Source organism: Pogona vitticeps, chromosome 3, assembly GCF_051106095.1.
Source record: "Pogona vitticeps strain Pit_001003342236 chromosome 3, PviZW2.1, whole genome shotgun sequence".
Lineage (NCBI taxonomy): Eukaryota > Metazoa > Chordata > Lepidosauria > Squamata > Agamidae > Pogona > Pogona vitticeps.
The window spans coordinates 91,171,831-91,185,905 of NC_135785.1; the positions used below are offsets into that span (position 1 = coordinate 91,171,831).

Genomic DNA, 14,075 nt, shown 5'->3' on the forward strand with positions numbered 1-14,075 from the left:
GGTCTTAACTGCTCACTAATTGACAATAGAAAGTCTAGGTGTTTTCCGAATACAGAAGGAAAAATAATCCCCTTCTGTGATGAGCAGGGTGCCCTGGGGAAGTTTCTTATCAGCCTTATTGTGTGTCTTCACATTTTCTTTGCAATGTGTTAGATAATTTGGAAAATATGTGCCTGGGGGACTTTTTATTCACTTTGCTTTAAAAAAAAATACACACAGGATGTCTTTAAATTTATATAGGTGCTCAAAGTGGAGGATAATAGCATACTTCAATATACTTTCATCCATATCATCTTTACTTTTTCACTGCTGCTGGATATAATGAGTGGGGTAAAAAAAAGAGATACCTATATGTTGTGTGGAATTAGCTGGCATCTGACAGGTACTGTAATATGTGTTTTCATGACAGTTTAGTTCACGGCTCTCTGGAACAAGGGTAGGCATCACATGGACTGCAGTTGGCCTTCACACATTTTGTGGTATCAGGACTGACCCCAAATAGCCAAACAATGGGGAAACAGTGATTAAAATAAGGAGCATTGTTGGCCCCAGAAGCCTCCAAATAATGATCAACTTCTGAAGCAAGGCTCAAGACCTTAATTTATTAAATGGATATTTTGGGTTTCCCCCCAAAAAACAATTTACATCTGAATTTCATTTCTGATTTTTTTTTAAAAGGGGAAAATACCCCTCTATTCATTGCAAGGCTGCAGCCCACAGCAGAGTGGAATAAAAAAAAATGCATGCACCCTCTCTAAACTGCCAGGATGCATGCGAGCTCCAGAATTAAGTCTTCACTTTACAAGACCACTTTATTCATGCAGTCTCATACTTTGCTGACTCCCTGTCATGGACAGAAGGAATAGTATATCTCTATTGAGAATTATTGCCTTGGAGGAAGTTACTGTCAAGAAGAATGACTACAAAGATATGCTGCAGCCTTCTACAGGTGAGTACTGGGAGGATGATGCTCTGGGACTAGATGAGGCATAGAGATGGGAATTCTCATTAGAGGGCAATGGAATTCTCCGTCTCTCCCTGTTTTTTTTCCTGGCCATGAATATGCTGGCTGAGAACTGTGGAAAACTCATCTTCTGAGAACTTCTCCCACAAAATTCTGTTTCCACCTTTCTCAAATTCATGTACTTGCTGTGTGTGCCAGAAATTTAGTATATAAATACACTGCAGAACATACAGCTTGTTGCACTTCATTCCAAAGGAAATGATTTCGGGCTTCAACGACTCCAACTTGGTTCCCTCTGATAAAAGTGAATAGGTAATAAAATGTATTTAAAGTGATAGGAGAAAAATGTGTGGCAATCAGTTGATTACAATTCTCCTAGGCTAAACCCTCCTCCTATTGGGTCATATCATTAATCCTGGTCTGTAGCAGCTAATGTGAATGGTGTGATTCCCCATAACTAGACCATGTGGGGTGGAAGCATATGAATGTCACAGAGTTTGACTGCTCTTGCCATGCGGGATTCCCCCCCCCCCCAGGAGGCCAAATCTTCCTCCAACACAAAATGAAGAGAGCTCATTCCTGAACAAAGGGTCAGGTTGTGTGCACTGAGAGAACTTGAAAGAAATGGGTGGGGAGTGTTTGGGGAATGTTATGTGTGTGCATGTGTCTGGTCTCTGGGTGTCTGTGAATTTCGTTGTATGGTATACTGTGTATATACTTACAATGACAATAAATTATATTATTATTAAAATATCCACAAATCTTGAGAACTGAGAATCTTTTCATTTGGCCCATCCTTAATGGAGCATTAGCTGCTCAGACTCTGCTATGAATAAAATACTCTGAAGGGATCACTGACACGAAGGCCTTTGGAGATGGGAGCAGTTTTAAATAAGGAATATTTTATCACAGTGCAACATGCTATGATGCCTTTAGAACTAAAAAGAGCAAAGATGTGTTATTGCTGTTAACAAGTACAGTATATGCATAAGAAAAGCCATGTAAACACACAAAGAAAATCTTGGTTTTAGTCTGCTTTTTTATATTTATTTCATATTTTGATATAATTCCAACTTTTCTTCAGAGTACCAGTGGTGTGTGCATGGTCCTCCCTTCATGTTATCCTTGTAACAACCCTGTGGTGATAAGTTTGGACTGAGAGGTAGAGGTTGGCCTTATACAGCCCAGGAAGCTTCAGGGTTCACTGAGTGGGAATTTGTGCTTTGGTCCTCTCAGTCTCTGTCCAAAATTTTAACTACTCTGTGTGCTATTCTTCTTCCTATTCTCTACCGCAGATTGCCTTATTTAATTCTGCTAGCTACCTGCTACATACCAAACACACACGGATCTAACTGAGATCCAGGGCTTGGTAAAGTTACAATTTAGACTTCACTTGGGATTCTGGAACTTCTAGTCTAAAAAGCAACACAGGCTTAGACCCTGTGGCTTCAACTACATACATCCAGATCCGTTTATTTCTCTTAGAGGCCTATCAGTCCATCAAAATGATGGGAACATAATCATACTGTAATCTGATCCTCAGATCCTCACCTAAAAGACTACATACTGAAAAGACTAAGAACCTACCGTTAAAGGTGTAGTAAAATGCTGCAGACATTTATTCTCTAAGCGAGATAGCTCAGAGGTGTGTAGGTCTTTGGCTGTGGAGAAAAATGTCTGGAGTTCAGTTCCCCACTGTGCCTCCTTGACAGGAGCTGGATGCAATGATCCATTGGATCCCTTCCAGCTCTGCAGTTCTAGGATGATGATGATGATTAGATCTGAATCATCCCCTGATGGGGACTATGTCATCAAAATTACTTCTACTATACCTCATGTACAAGACATTTTTGTTGTCTTTCATGCAAAGCTCCATATTATAACTGTTCTTAACAATCTCAAAATGTCTCTAGATAAGTTTTCTAACAATCACTTTGCTTCAGTTTTAGTGGGGAAGCCATACAATATCAGCTTCTACTTTTCCCATCCTCCCAGATGGAATAGCTATACAATACCTTTAGGGATAGATGAGAATTTCATTTCAATCTGTTTTTAATTAAAATTTAGCAACATTCACAAATGTTGTCATATTAAGAGTGAAAAGAACTTGGGATTTAAACATAGTGAATATGGAAGAATCAAAACTAGCTGATATGTCCACTCTAACCAGAAGATTGGGAGTGCTGAACTCATAATGATCTGGGGTTTGGTCTCCATATTCAGTCATGTTAATATTAAATTACAGTTTCCTTTTTCTGAGACAGTCCTCAATATTAATAACAAAGTTGCAGATGCGTTCAGCATGGTTGTCTCAATGTTTAAAATTGCAGGATCTATTGAATTTGGCCATTGTGGCTGGGAGAGAATTTCGTTGCTGTTCATTGAAGAATCCAGCAATATTCATAAATCATGTATTCAGGATCCTGAAGTTAAATACTTTCAAATATGGGAGAAAGCAAGACAGACAGGGTGTCTTGTCCTTACTTTTGATAGTGCAAGGAGCTATCTGTCTGGAAGCATCCTGTTAATTGTACAGAGACTCATTAAAGCCTATCTTGAAATATTATTCACTTGAATATTATCATTCCTTTGACACCAGATGTTGACTCTGAGAGATTGAAACCTAGTTTCTAAGGTAGCCCTTTTTTTACTACCAGTGTTGCCACTGGGTTAGTACCAGGAGGTGCAGCTGGAACATCAAGCACTGTAACATCTGGAAGAACATCTTTCTAATTGGTCTGATCTGATTGATTTTGCTTTTCATTCACATTTGAGTGGAGCTGGAGAACTTCTGCAGTGCCGATGTGCACTGAAAATAGAAAACACATTTGCAATTAGTATGTGCATTTATTTCAGGGGTCGACAACTTGTGCCCATGTGGATGTTGTTGGATTGTAGCTCCCAGCAACCCAAACTGGCATGGTCAATAGTTCATTTATCACCCTAAATACAACAGGGAATCACATCAGAGGCCACTTGTCTACTTTAGGGAATTGAGAGGCATTGTCTGGTTGGTAATAGCTTGGTTGCACCTCCATATATACTGTACAGCACATATATTCTCTTTCTCATGATGCTTTGATACCTAAGGGACATTATCTATTTTGTAATCTTCCACCTTAGGCATCAATATATTTTGATTTGGCTTTGCTTTCAGTATACAGTATCTACTTTTGACTACAGTCAACCCTCGACTTACAAACTTAATCCATTGCGGAAGGACATTCATAAGTTGAGGCTTGACTGTATATGTTTGATTTCACTATATCCAACGTGAGTGCAAGTCTGTTTTTCATACATATATGTGTGTCTCTATGCATGTGTCTATGCCCATCTAAACATTAATTGTTAAAATGCTGTCTTTAAACGGTGTCCACAAACCAAGCAGAAATAGATGATGCTGGTTACCCCTCCCTGCTGAATACTAGAGCTGTATTTTGCCCTCTGAAAGCTGAAACACACAGTTATTAGGAATATACAGCGTTTTTCAGAGGACAAGTACAGTAATTGGCAGAAAAGTTTGGTAGCATTATTCAAGCACAAATCAGCATGGATGAAGTTTTAGTTCCTTTAAGAATGCATTGGCTAGGAGACACAAATGTCACCACCTGCAAGCAGAGCTGCTTGTACCATTAGAACAGGGGTCAGGGAACTTTTTTACCTTTTACCCCCCCCCCCCAAATTTATATACACCAATATTATCCCTTAATTTGAAAGGAAGGTTCTCGGTCACGCGTCTCTTGGTCACACATGGCCAGTCGAGTGCCAGGGCACTCCGTCCACTTGCCCTGGCCTCGCCCTCCGCCATAGCCGGCCCCATGGCTCGGTTGCAGCCGGGCTGGAGAAGGGGGGAAGGGGGTGATTGGGCAGCCAGGGACCCCCCCTCCGGGCAGAAGAGGAAGAATTGGAGGAGGAGGAGGGAAGGGAGTTAGGGTCGCGTCCTCATTACCCCCATGATTTTCATTTTTATCCCATTTGGGGTAATTTACCCCTGTTCCCTGACCACGGCATTAGAAGGACTGAGGCAGCTGTGTCATGTGCCAGATGATGAAAAGGGAGTGCTATTTGTTTCTACAACAATTCCTGTTTCTCAGGTTGGCTGCTCAATTGCCCTATCAGTCAGCTTGCTGCCTTTAGGTGTGGTTAAAGACACTGTTAAGTTGCCAACTAGTCTGGTCAACTTTAGTAGAAGGAGTTGGGGTGGTGCTGATGCTGTTCCCATCTTGCCTTACATAGCCAGATGTTTTGGATGGGCCCTGCCTGAGGGGTCTACCACTTCTTCTGTCTCTTCTTGGGGAGCCATCGGGCTTTCTTCAATACTCTTATCTATTGTGGTTCATGACTAGTTCCAGTTCTACTGGCAAGCAGAAAATGCAGGGGAGAGATCCAGTGTGAGTCTGCTAGATCCACAGATCCCAGATTGTCTGCTGCTGGATTCACAGATCCTAGATTAATTAGACACAGAATAATAATAAAGTACCATATCCCCATTGAGAAAAGCAGTTATTTTTAAATGGGCAGAATCTTGTTTGCTGACTTGAGCTTGCATAAGGGAAATCGCACAAGACCTGGTAGCAAATTGGCATTTATTAATGAAGTGCTGGCTGTGTGCCTGGTTGTGCAATTAGCTATGTGTCTGATTATGTGATTGGGAAGGTACCGAGGGATACAACCAACACCTATGAGCAAGTGGCAATTTGGCACCAAGCCTAACAGAATTTTCTGGATGTAAGCATGGATCAGCAACAGTACATCTCATCTACAATATGTCGAATTGGAGTTTATCAGGTGTTTGGGGAAAAATCAAGTGACCACACTGACTCACTCCTCTCCAGTCGGAAGCTATGTGGTTAATTTCCTTTCCAAACTGGTAATTATGAAAGATTAAGTCAATCGCTATGTGGACATACATTGTTGTTCCTGACCAGGAAGAGTGCCAAGACAGAAGAAAGCAAATAGAAACTTGTTCATGTCAAAGATCACTTGAATAATCCTGAAGCGGCAGGACGTATCTTTTTTTACTTTGGGTGCACTAAAAGCTTGTCTTCATGCAAACGTCTGGTTATGAGATTTTCTTTTCTGGAAATCTAGAATATGCTCCCATTACTAATTTTGTAATTAGAAATCCCACTGATGTGTGTGGAGTAACTGTAGCTCTAAATAACCAGGGCTTTATTGCAGCTCTGTCCTCTTCAACTGGGCAGCCTCACAAATCCAGCAACTGGAGAAATCCCAGGTTTTGTGCAATGTTTTAATCTGGGACTGGCTGCAAAAGTAGCATTTCAGTGTGCATGGGAAAAGCCTAGAGGCATGGCTGGCCCATGATGTTTTCCTGCCTGAGGCAACCAGGGGGTGCTCCCTCCTGTTCCGGGCACAGAAATCCCAGAGCGGACTAGCAAATGAATCTTTCTTACTGGCTGAGAATGGTGCACCACCTTCTGCAACACCTGAAGGCAACAGGCTAGGTCAGGGGCTGCAGAGCAGGGTGAGGGGTGCACAGTTTTCTCCCACACCTAGCTTTTGGCCCTTAGCAGCTGAAGTGAATGCCTCTGAGGCTGGCCCAAGGGGTTTTGCCGCCTCAGGCAGAGCAGCCTATACAGCCTTTTACCTTACCCAAACTGAGCTAACTTATTCTGACAATGGGGGCAAAACACAAACACAAAATGAAAAGACAAATGAACCTCAATTGCTTTTTCCCATTGCTGTCAGTAAAAATATGACTATTTTTTTTTAGAGAAACAGGGCATGTGGATTAGAAAGAAATTAACAAATAAACTAAAGTTTAAAACCAATAAAAATAGATATACAGTGGTGCCTCGCACAACGAATGCCTCACACAACGATGAATTCACACAACGATGGCTTTTTCTGAAAAATTTGCCACCTCACACAACGATGTTTCCTATGGGGAATTTTCGTACAACGATTTTGGGACCATGCTTCACACAACGATTGCGTTTTGGGTCCCCTGTTTCACTGAACGATGTTTGCAAAAAAGAGCAGGAAAGGTGGCTGTTAACAGTTTTAAATGCTTGGGATCATTGAAGCACCTTCTAATACAGGTGCAAACCTGATTTGGCTTTGATCTGAGTCTTCGTTAATTTATGGTGAATATTTTTGTGCCCCATAGGAAACAATGGAGCTGTCAGATTTTGACAGCTGTCAAAAGTTGGTGGGGGGAAAAATTCAGCAAAAATTAACAAAAAGTGAGATCAAAGCCAAATTAAGTTTGCACCCATTTTAGAAGGTGCAGAAGCTATTCCAAGCATTTAAAACCGTTTTTGACCCTTTTATGACACTTAAATTTGCAAAAATTGACTTCGCTAAACCATTAAAATGCATTGGAAAGGCTGCAATGCATTTGAATGGAGGAAACATTGTTTCACACAACGATGTTTCCTATGGGGATTTTCGCTTAAGGACGGCAATCCGTTCCAATTGGAACGGATTAACCGGTTTTCAATGCATTCCTATGGGAAATGGTGTTTCGCAGAACGATGATTCACACAACAATGAATTTTTTGGAACCAATTAACATCGTTGTGCGAGGCACCACTGTATTGTGAGGGTGGAGGGGTTTTCTGGATATAAGATATTGTCCCTTTTGTGTTTTTAATTGTTTGGAATACAGTGGTGCCTCGCATAGCAACGATAATCGGTGTAGCAAAAATCGCTGCAAAGCGATTTCGTCGCTATGCGATATTAAAAAGACCATAGGAATGCATTGAAACCCCTTCAGTGCATTCCTATGGGCTTCAGACTCACCTTTAAGCGAAAATCCTCCATACGGCGGCCATTTTCGCTGCCCGGTAAGCGAGGAATCCGTCCCAGAAAACAGCGGGCGGCCATTTTTTTAACCTGCTGTCCATTTTGGAACTGCCAATCAGCTGTTAAAAAATCATCGCTTTGCGATGATCGGTAAACGAAACAGGGTACCGATCATCGCAAAGCGATTTTTCCCCATAGGGAACATCGCAAAGCGATCCCAAAAGCGATCACAAAAAGTTAATTGCTATGCGATTTCGTCGTTAAACGGGGCGCCCGTTAAGCGAGGCACCACTGTATATATATTTGGAATATATATATACACATCCCCAATTATTGTACTAATTTGTAATGTATAATTTATAAAAAGACAATGGCAATAAAACCCCTACAACAACACAGTAAATAGATGGCAATTCACCACTCTTTTATAACACACCAAACCTGGTGCCCAAGGCAGTTGCCTTATTCTGTCTAATGGTAGGACCAGCCCTGCCTACCATTACAAGGCTGGCATGCTAATGCCTGAGTGTTCTATTTGCACCCAGTTGATATGATTGGGCCATACACAGAAAATAGGGATAGACAACATTTTTTTTCAATTGGGTCAAAGGTCAGGCACTGAGTGTAGAACATGTCTGCTTTTAAAACCAAAATTTTGGAAGACTTACCATTTGGACTACACTTTCCAGAATACTCTAACAGGCATGGTTAATAGGTAGGTTCTCTAGGCAATGCAAAGGACTGTAATTCCAAAATATAACTTTTCCAAGCTCTGATTATAGTAGGTAATATGTTTCTATCTTAGGGTAGTTGGTTTATGAAGCTAAAGAAAAGGCAGCAGCATAGCAGGGAAGAGGCAGGACGGATGAGGTTATGCTCTGGCCAGGACCAAGTCCAGGCACGCCATGTGTTCCCTCCACCTGCACTGTTTTTTGAGGCATGGCACAACCTGACTGCCTTTGATCTGATCTCAGATCAGCAAGTATCTTCACCCCAAGCACAAATATCGCTGAATGCCCTGGTTGCAGTGGATCGTCCTCTCAGCTGTTTCTGTCCATTGAAAACTATGTTCTTATATGAAGTTCTAAGACAGTTTGATCAGAGTTCACAGGATCTACTTGTCTATATTTTGGATGCTGAGTTCTATAATGTGGCATTGCTGGTTTAGATCCCTGGCCGGCTTGCATGACAAGGACCCCAAATGAAACCTTTTCAGAAATGTATTTCCTACTGAAGATGGTGAAATACCATTAATCAAATGATCAGATTATTTCTGCAGACGGCTGCAGGAAAGGCAGTGGCTTCTAATTATGAAAGTTAGCCTCCAGAGTCAAAAGGAAGCAGTGCCTCCAAATTACCAGCTGCTTGGGAACATGGTCAGGATGCTGCTGCTGCAATAGTTATGCTTATAGGATTCCTGAGCACCTGGGTGGTCACAGAGTAAAGAGAATGCTAGACTTCAATCTGATCCACAAGGACTCATCTTAAGGCCTTAATGGCATCACAACACACATACACACACACACCCTTTTAAAACCCATTTACAGGATAGTACTTTCAACAGTATTTTTACCTGGCTTCTCTTCTTCTTGGATAGCTTCCTGTTTCTGATTTATTACAGATACTCTGTGATAGGGAAACACACACAAACACAAACACACACAATGTCAACATTTGAAAAAAAAAAGATGCACCAGCAAAGGTCTACGTTTGGAGCAACAGAAAGGTCAGGAGAATACAGAACTGGCTGTTTTGCCATCATTTGCTATTCTGCCCTTGAGCGGCCATGTACCAGTCTTTATCATTAACATCACATGGGGGGCGGTGGCGGTGAATGTGTGGGTTCCAGATTTGGTGAACTGCAGCTCCCATCGACTCTGCCCAGCTCAGTCAATGCTGAAGGATGATTGGAGCTGCAGTCAAAGAACATCTGGAGAGTCACTTCTTCTTCTCCATCTGTGATGTAGCCCTTTAAATGCAGCAAAAGCACTAGTGATGCCCATGAAAGGAGCCCTGAGTGACTCCGAGAAGGACTGTAGCCCAAATATCCACACATTATATTGTTTATTTTGCACACTTCCACTGAAGTCATCCTAGCAGGCACCCGAACAATGCCGTCAGTCAGTCACAATCCTTGGTACGCTTGTGGCTTAACCCTCAGGCCACAGAACCTGAGGTAAGCCGCCCAGAGACCTCTGGGTAGTGTGGGCGGCATATAAATTAAATAATAAAATAAAATAAATAAATAACCCCCCCAGCTGTAAATAAAAACAACCCCTCCCAAATACTATAAAGCCATGAAGCTGGTATAAATGAACAATTAATTCAACTAGGGTTTAAAACTCAGATACATTTGTGCATTACAAAATTAAAGTATGCATTGACAGGAGTACTATTGGGCAATTATCCCACATAAATGTTCTGTTTTTATGCAATACTGAAACAGTGAATAAACTCACCTGTCTTTACTTATGAAAGAGCTATTTACACGCCAACAAATATGAGTCAGATAAGAATAAAACAAACAAGTAAGAACATTATTCACTAGCTTTGTCTCCTAGAAAGAAATGCTCAGGTGCCCAAATGCCAAACTCTTCTTAAGCCACCTTCCAAGCCAGGGACTGGAATTCTGCCTGCCCCGCCCCAGTCCTATCAACTGTTGTTTTCCATAACAAAGGACTTTAAAGAGATCACCTGATTGAATGGTTTCGCCTGAGACTGTATAGAGTGTATAATCTCGAGGCAAAGCCTGCAGTGTGTTGGGACAACTGTGATGGAAGCCTCTCTTCCACGCTTGTGGTCAGGTCCCGAGTCTCCAGATGAAGGTGGGCCGTGGCAATCTGCAACAGCCCCATCACAAGGTCTTTGTCTGCCGTGGGAAAATCAAACACATTATCAGTCTTCCTACTGTTTTCATAGTGAACAACTTATTCCATATGAGCCTCCCCGTACGTACTCTTAAGAGGCCTTTCTGAAGGTGCCATCCCTGAAAGAGGTGAGGGGGGTGGCATGTCGAAATAGGGCCTTCTCGGCTGTTGCTCCCCCCAACCTTGGAACACCCTCCCTATAGATATCCACCTGGCTCCAACATTTTGGGCTTTTCTGCGCCAGGCAAAGACCTTTCTGTTTAGCCAGCATTTTCATTAAATAATATCCTTTAGCTGGCCGTATGAGCAGCAGAATTTATTAATGTTAAATTGACTGTTCTAATATAGGTCATTATAATAATATTCCCTATTTTTAGTGGTTTTATTGTTTTCTAAAGTTTTAATATTGTTGTACGCTGCTCAGAGACCATTGGTAACGATGCAACTAATTTTTTTAAAAATAAATAAATAAATTAACTAGCTTTGGTTCACCTTATTTCATTTATTTTGTCAGCATTTTCATATCTGCACAGAATTACCCTAACATTTATCATTCCCATACAATGATCAGTTTGCAAGCTCGACCAAGGAATTATTCATCCCTTTCCTTTCTGGGCATACATATAGCTACAAATGCAGTGTGGGGAAATAAGGTAAAATGCACTAAATGCAATGGTTAGTTCCAACTAGATTAGACCCATTGACTTAATGGGCCTTTGCTAAATCAACCTTTGCATAAGCTCCTTTGATTCAGTAGGTCTACTGTAGCTGGGACAAATTATTGGGTTTAGCTGAATGTGCCTGGAGAGAAATAATATGCAATATATAGACAGGTACACCCAATAGGCAATGTGTAGCCTGTATAATTAAAAATTGTAAACCGCCCGGAGAGTGCTTGTAGCGCTATGGGGCGGTATACAAGTCCAATAAATAAATAAATAAATAAATAAATAGTTCAGGAATGGTTTGGCATTTGGGATTTCTTCTATTGTATTATTACATGCTTTCAGGAAATCTCAGAAGGCCCATTTGTTGTTGTTTTCAAACCCTCTTCCAAAGTTGGCTGTAATATCTTACTGAATGTGTCCTTGGTTGCTCATCTGGGATTGCAAAGTGTGCTGCTTATATATAAAGCGTGCTGCTTATATACCGCCCCATAGTGCTTCAAGCACTCTCTGGGCGGTTTTCAAGTTAATTATGTAGACTACACATTGCCCCCTCCTCCCAGAAAGCTGGATACTCATTTTACTGACCTTGGAAGGATAGAAGGCTGAGTCAACCTTGAGCTGGCTACCTGGGATTGAACCCCAGGTCGTGAGCACAGTTTTGGCTGCAGTACAGCTCCACGAGGCTGCCACATACCACAAAGAAAGGGCTCTACTTTTTACCTCTCAGCTTAGAGATGGCATTCTAATCACCCTACCTGTCATACGTTTTCTGGTGCATTGAACTACCCTTTATCAAGCTAAAAGAAGATGGCTTTGATCACAAGGTCAAGGCAGCCAAAACTTTGGGAACAAAACATGGCATGTTCGTCACCTCGCTGGCTTTTCCTTACCCCTCTGGCTGGATGTGAGAAGCCACTGCTGAATAGCTGTCAAGGAGTCTGTCTGCAGGATCTGACAGAGCAGTTCCAAAATCTGTTGACAGAAGAGCAGAGTGAAAATATGTCAGCTTGATCAGGGCACAGTGACCCTGAAAGTCAGGCAAACAGAGGATCAAGAGGGCATATATACAGAGATGCCAGGCTTATCTAAGTACTTCTACTGCAGTGGACTTTGTCTTAACTTGCCACTGGATGCATTTCTGATGGAATCTCCCCACACCCTATTGCAGCCCTATGTGGTCGCAGTTGGTGTCCGTTGTGGTTGGTGGAGTAAAAGGCACAGTAACCTCTGGTGGATGGAGTTGGGGAGTGACAGGCAAAAGCCAAGCTGGACAATTAGTTTATCCTTTCATGTTTTATTCTCTCATTTCAACCCTGACCCCATATTCATTTATAGTGTATTTCCCTAGCCTGGATTATTAAAAAAGGTGGGTTTTTTTTTTTTTTTGCTTTGTTAAAGAATAGGCAGGAAAAAACATGAACAGGGAAGCAACTACTAAGGGACTTGCTGACTCCTGTGTTAACATGCCCACTGCACTTCAAAAAGAAAGTATTTAATGGAAATGGTGAATGTGGTAAAAAAAAGAAAAAAAGTTATTTGTCCTCTCCTCAACAAGAAAAAATCAGGAAAAGGTGTGAGACAACAGAAAGAAAGTACAACCTTTATTCATCTGAGGAGCCAAAATCTTATACATGTTTTCTTAAGAATGAATATGAAGCAGTGGGACTTACTGTTATTAGGCATAAAGTGATTTCTGTTGAGAGACAGACAGACAGACAGTCAGACAGTCAGACAGACAGACAGACTCTAAATGAAACATGCCCACCCACTGGAGGCCATCACAGAAAAATGAAAAAAAAGAGAGTTTTTTTGGGGGGTTTTCTCTTTTTTCAGCATCCCTTGTGAGACCCTGGGCTCAAAGCTGCAAACAGAAAGGCAGAAAATGGCCACTTCCTATGCTTGTCTCAAACACTGGTAAACTGAAGTGGGCACTAAGATTACTGATCAACTGACTTGCATGATCAGTGATAGAATGATGTTGGCAGTAAGTCATTATAATTGCTGATACTAGGGTATGGGAAACACCACAGCAGCTTGGTTAGGGTCCAAATGAATTGGGGCATTAAAATTTCTATGAACAATGAGCCTGTGTGAGACTGGGAACACTTGCAGGATCAGAAGAGCAATTACATTTCAATGCAATGAAGAGAAATCGAACTTTGCCTTTAAAGTAGTTCTGAAATACAAAGTGTGTCTGAGGGTCTGACAGCAATGGGCAAAAGCAACTGAGGTTCATTTCTCTGTAGGTTTTTCTTTGTGTGTATGTGTGTGTGTTTTGCCCCCATTGCCAGAATAAGTTATTGTATTTTTCTGTATACAGTGGACCCTCGACTTACAGACGGCTCCACTTACAGACTTTTCGAGTTACAGACTTCTCTGGCCGCAAAAATTAGGTTCGACTTGCAGCCGGAGAATCGACCTACGGACCAGAAAAAAAAACCAAAATGGAAAACGGCTGGTTACGGATTAATCGGTTTCCAACGCATTGTAGGTCAATGGAGCCTCGACCTACAGACTTTTCGACCTGCAGCCACCATTCCAATATGGATTAATTCCGTAAGTCGAGGGTCAACTATATAAAACACCCCCATGTATAAGATCACCACCACTTTGCTAACCCAAAATTACTAAGAAATCAATATTTTAAAGATAAAACAGAACACATTTTTATTTAGTAATTAGGTAACATTTACATACCTGTACTGTCATATTATGTATCACACTTTAACTTTAGTCATGCTCTGAGATCAGAATGCTCGGACGTTAGGAGTCCCTGTTGCATCTGAGCACTGTTGCAATTGGTTTGTT

General features: G+C 41.5%; 1 protein-coding gene across 4 annotated transcripts in view; it reads right to left on the reverse strand.

The window, feature by feature from the left end:
- Nucleotides 1-14,075, reverse strand: part of TBATA (thymus, brain and testes associated) — a 32,943-nt gene that overhangs the window by 439 nt on the left and 18,429 nt on the right. For 2 of the 4 annotated variants that reach the window (XR_013544005.1, XR_013544004.1), the window contains exons 6-9: nucleotides 12,158-12,239; nucleotides 10,427-10,601; nucleotides 9,306-9,358; nucleotides 3,642-3,773 (exon numbers count right to left, since the gene is read on the reverse strand). Coding sequence is in view for 2 of the 4 variants with exons in the window: in XM_078391373.1 (XP_078247499.1) it covers nucleotides 3,694-3,773; nucleotides 9,306-9,358; nucleotides 10,427-10,601; nucleotides 12,158-12,239 (390 nt within the window). In the remaining 2 variants the exon portion in view is untranslated. Of the gene's footprint in view, nucleotides 1-1,989; nucleotides 3,774-9,305; nucleotides 9,359-10,426; nucleotides 10,602-12,157; nucleotides 12,240-14,075 lie in introns of those variants that run through there. The other 2 variants (XM_078391373.1, XM_072995237.2) reach the window with 1 other exon arrangement.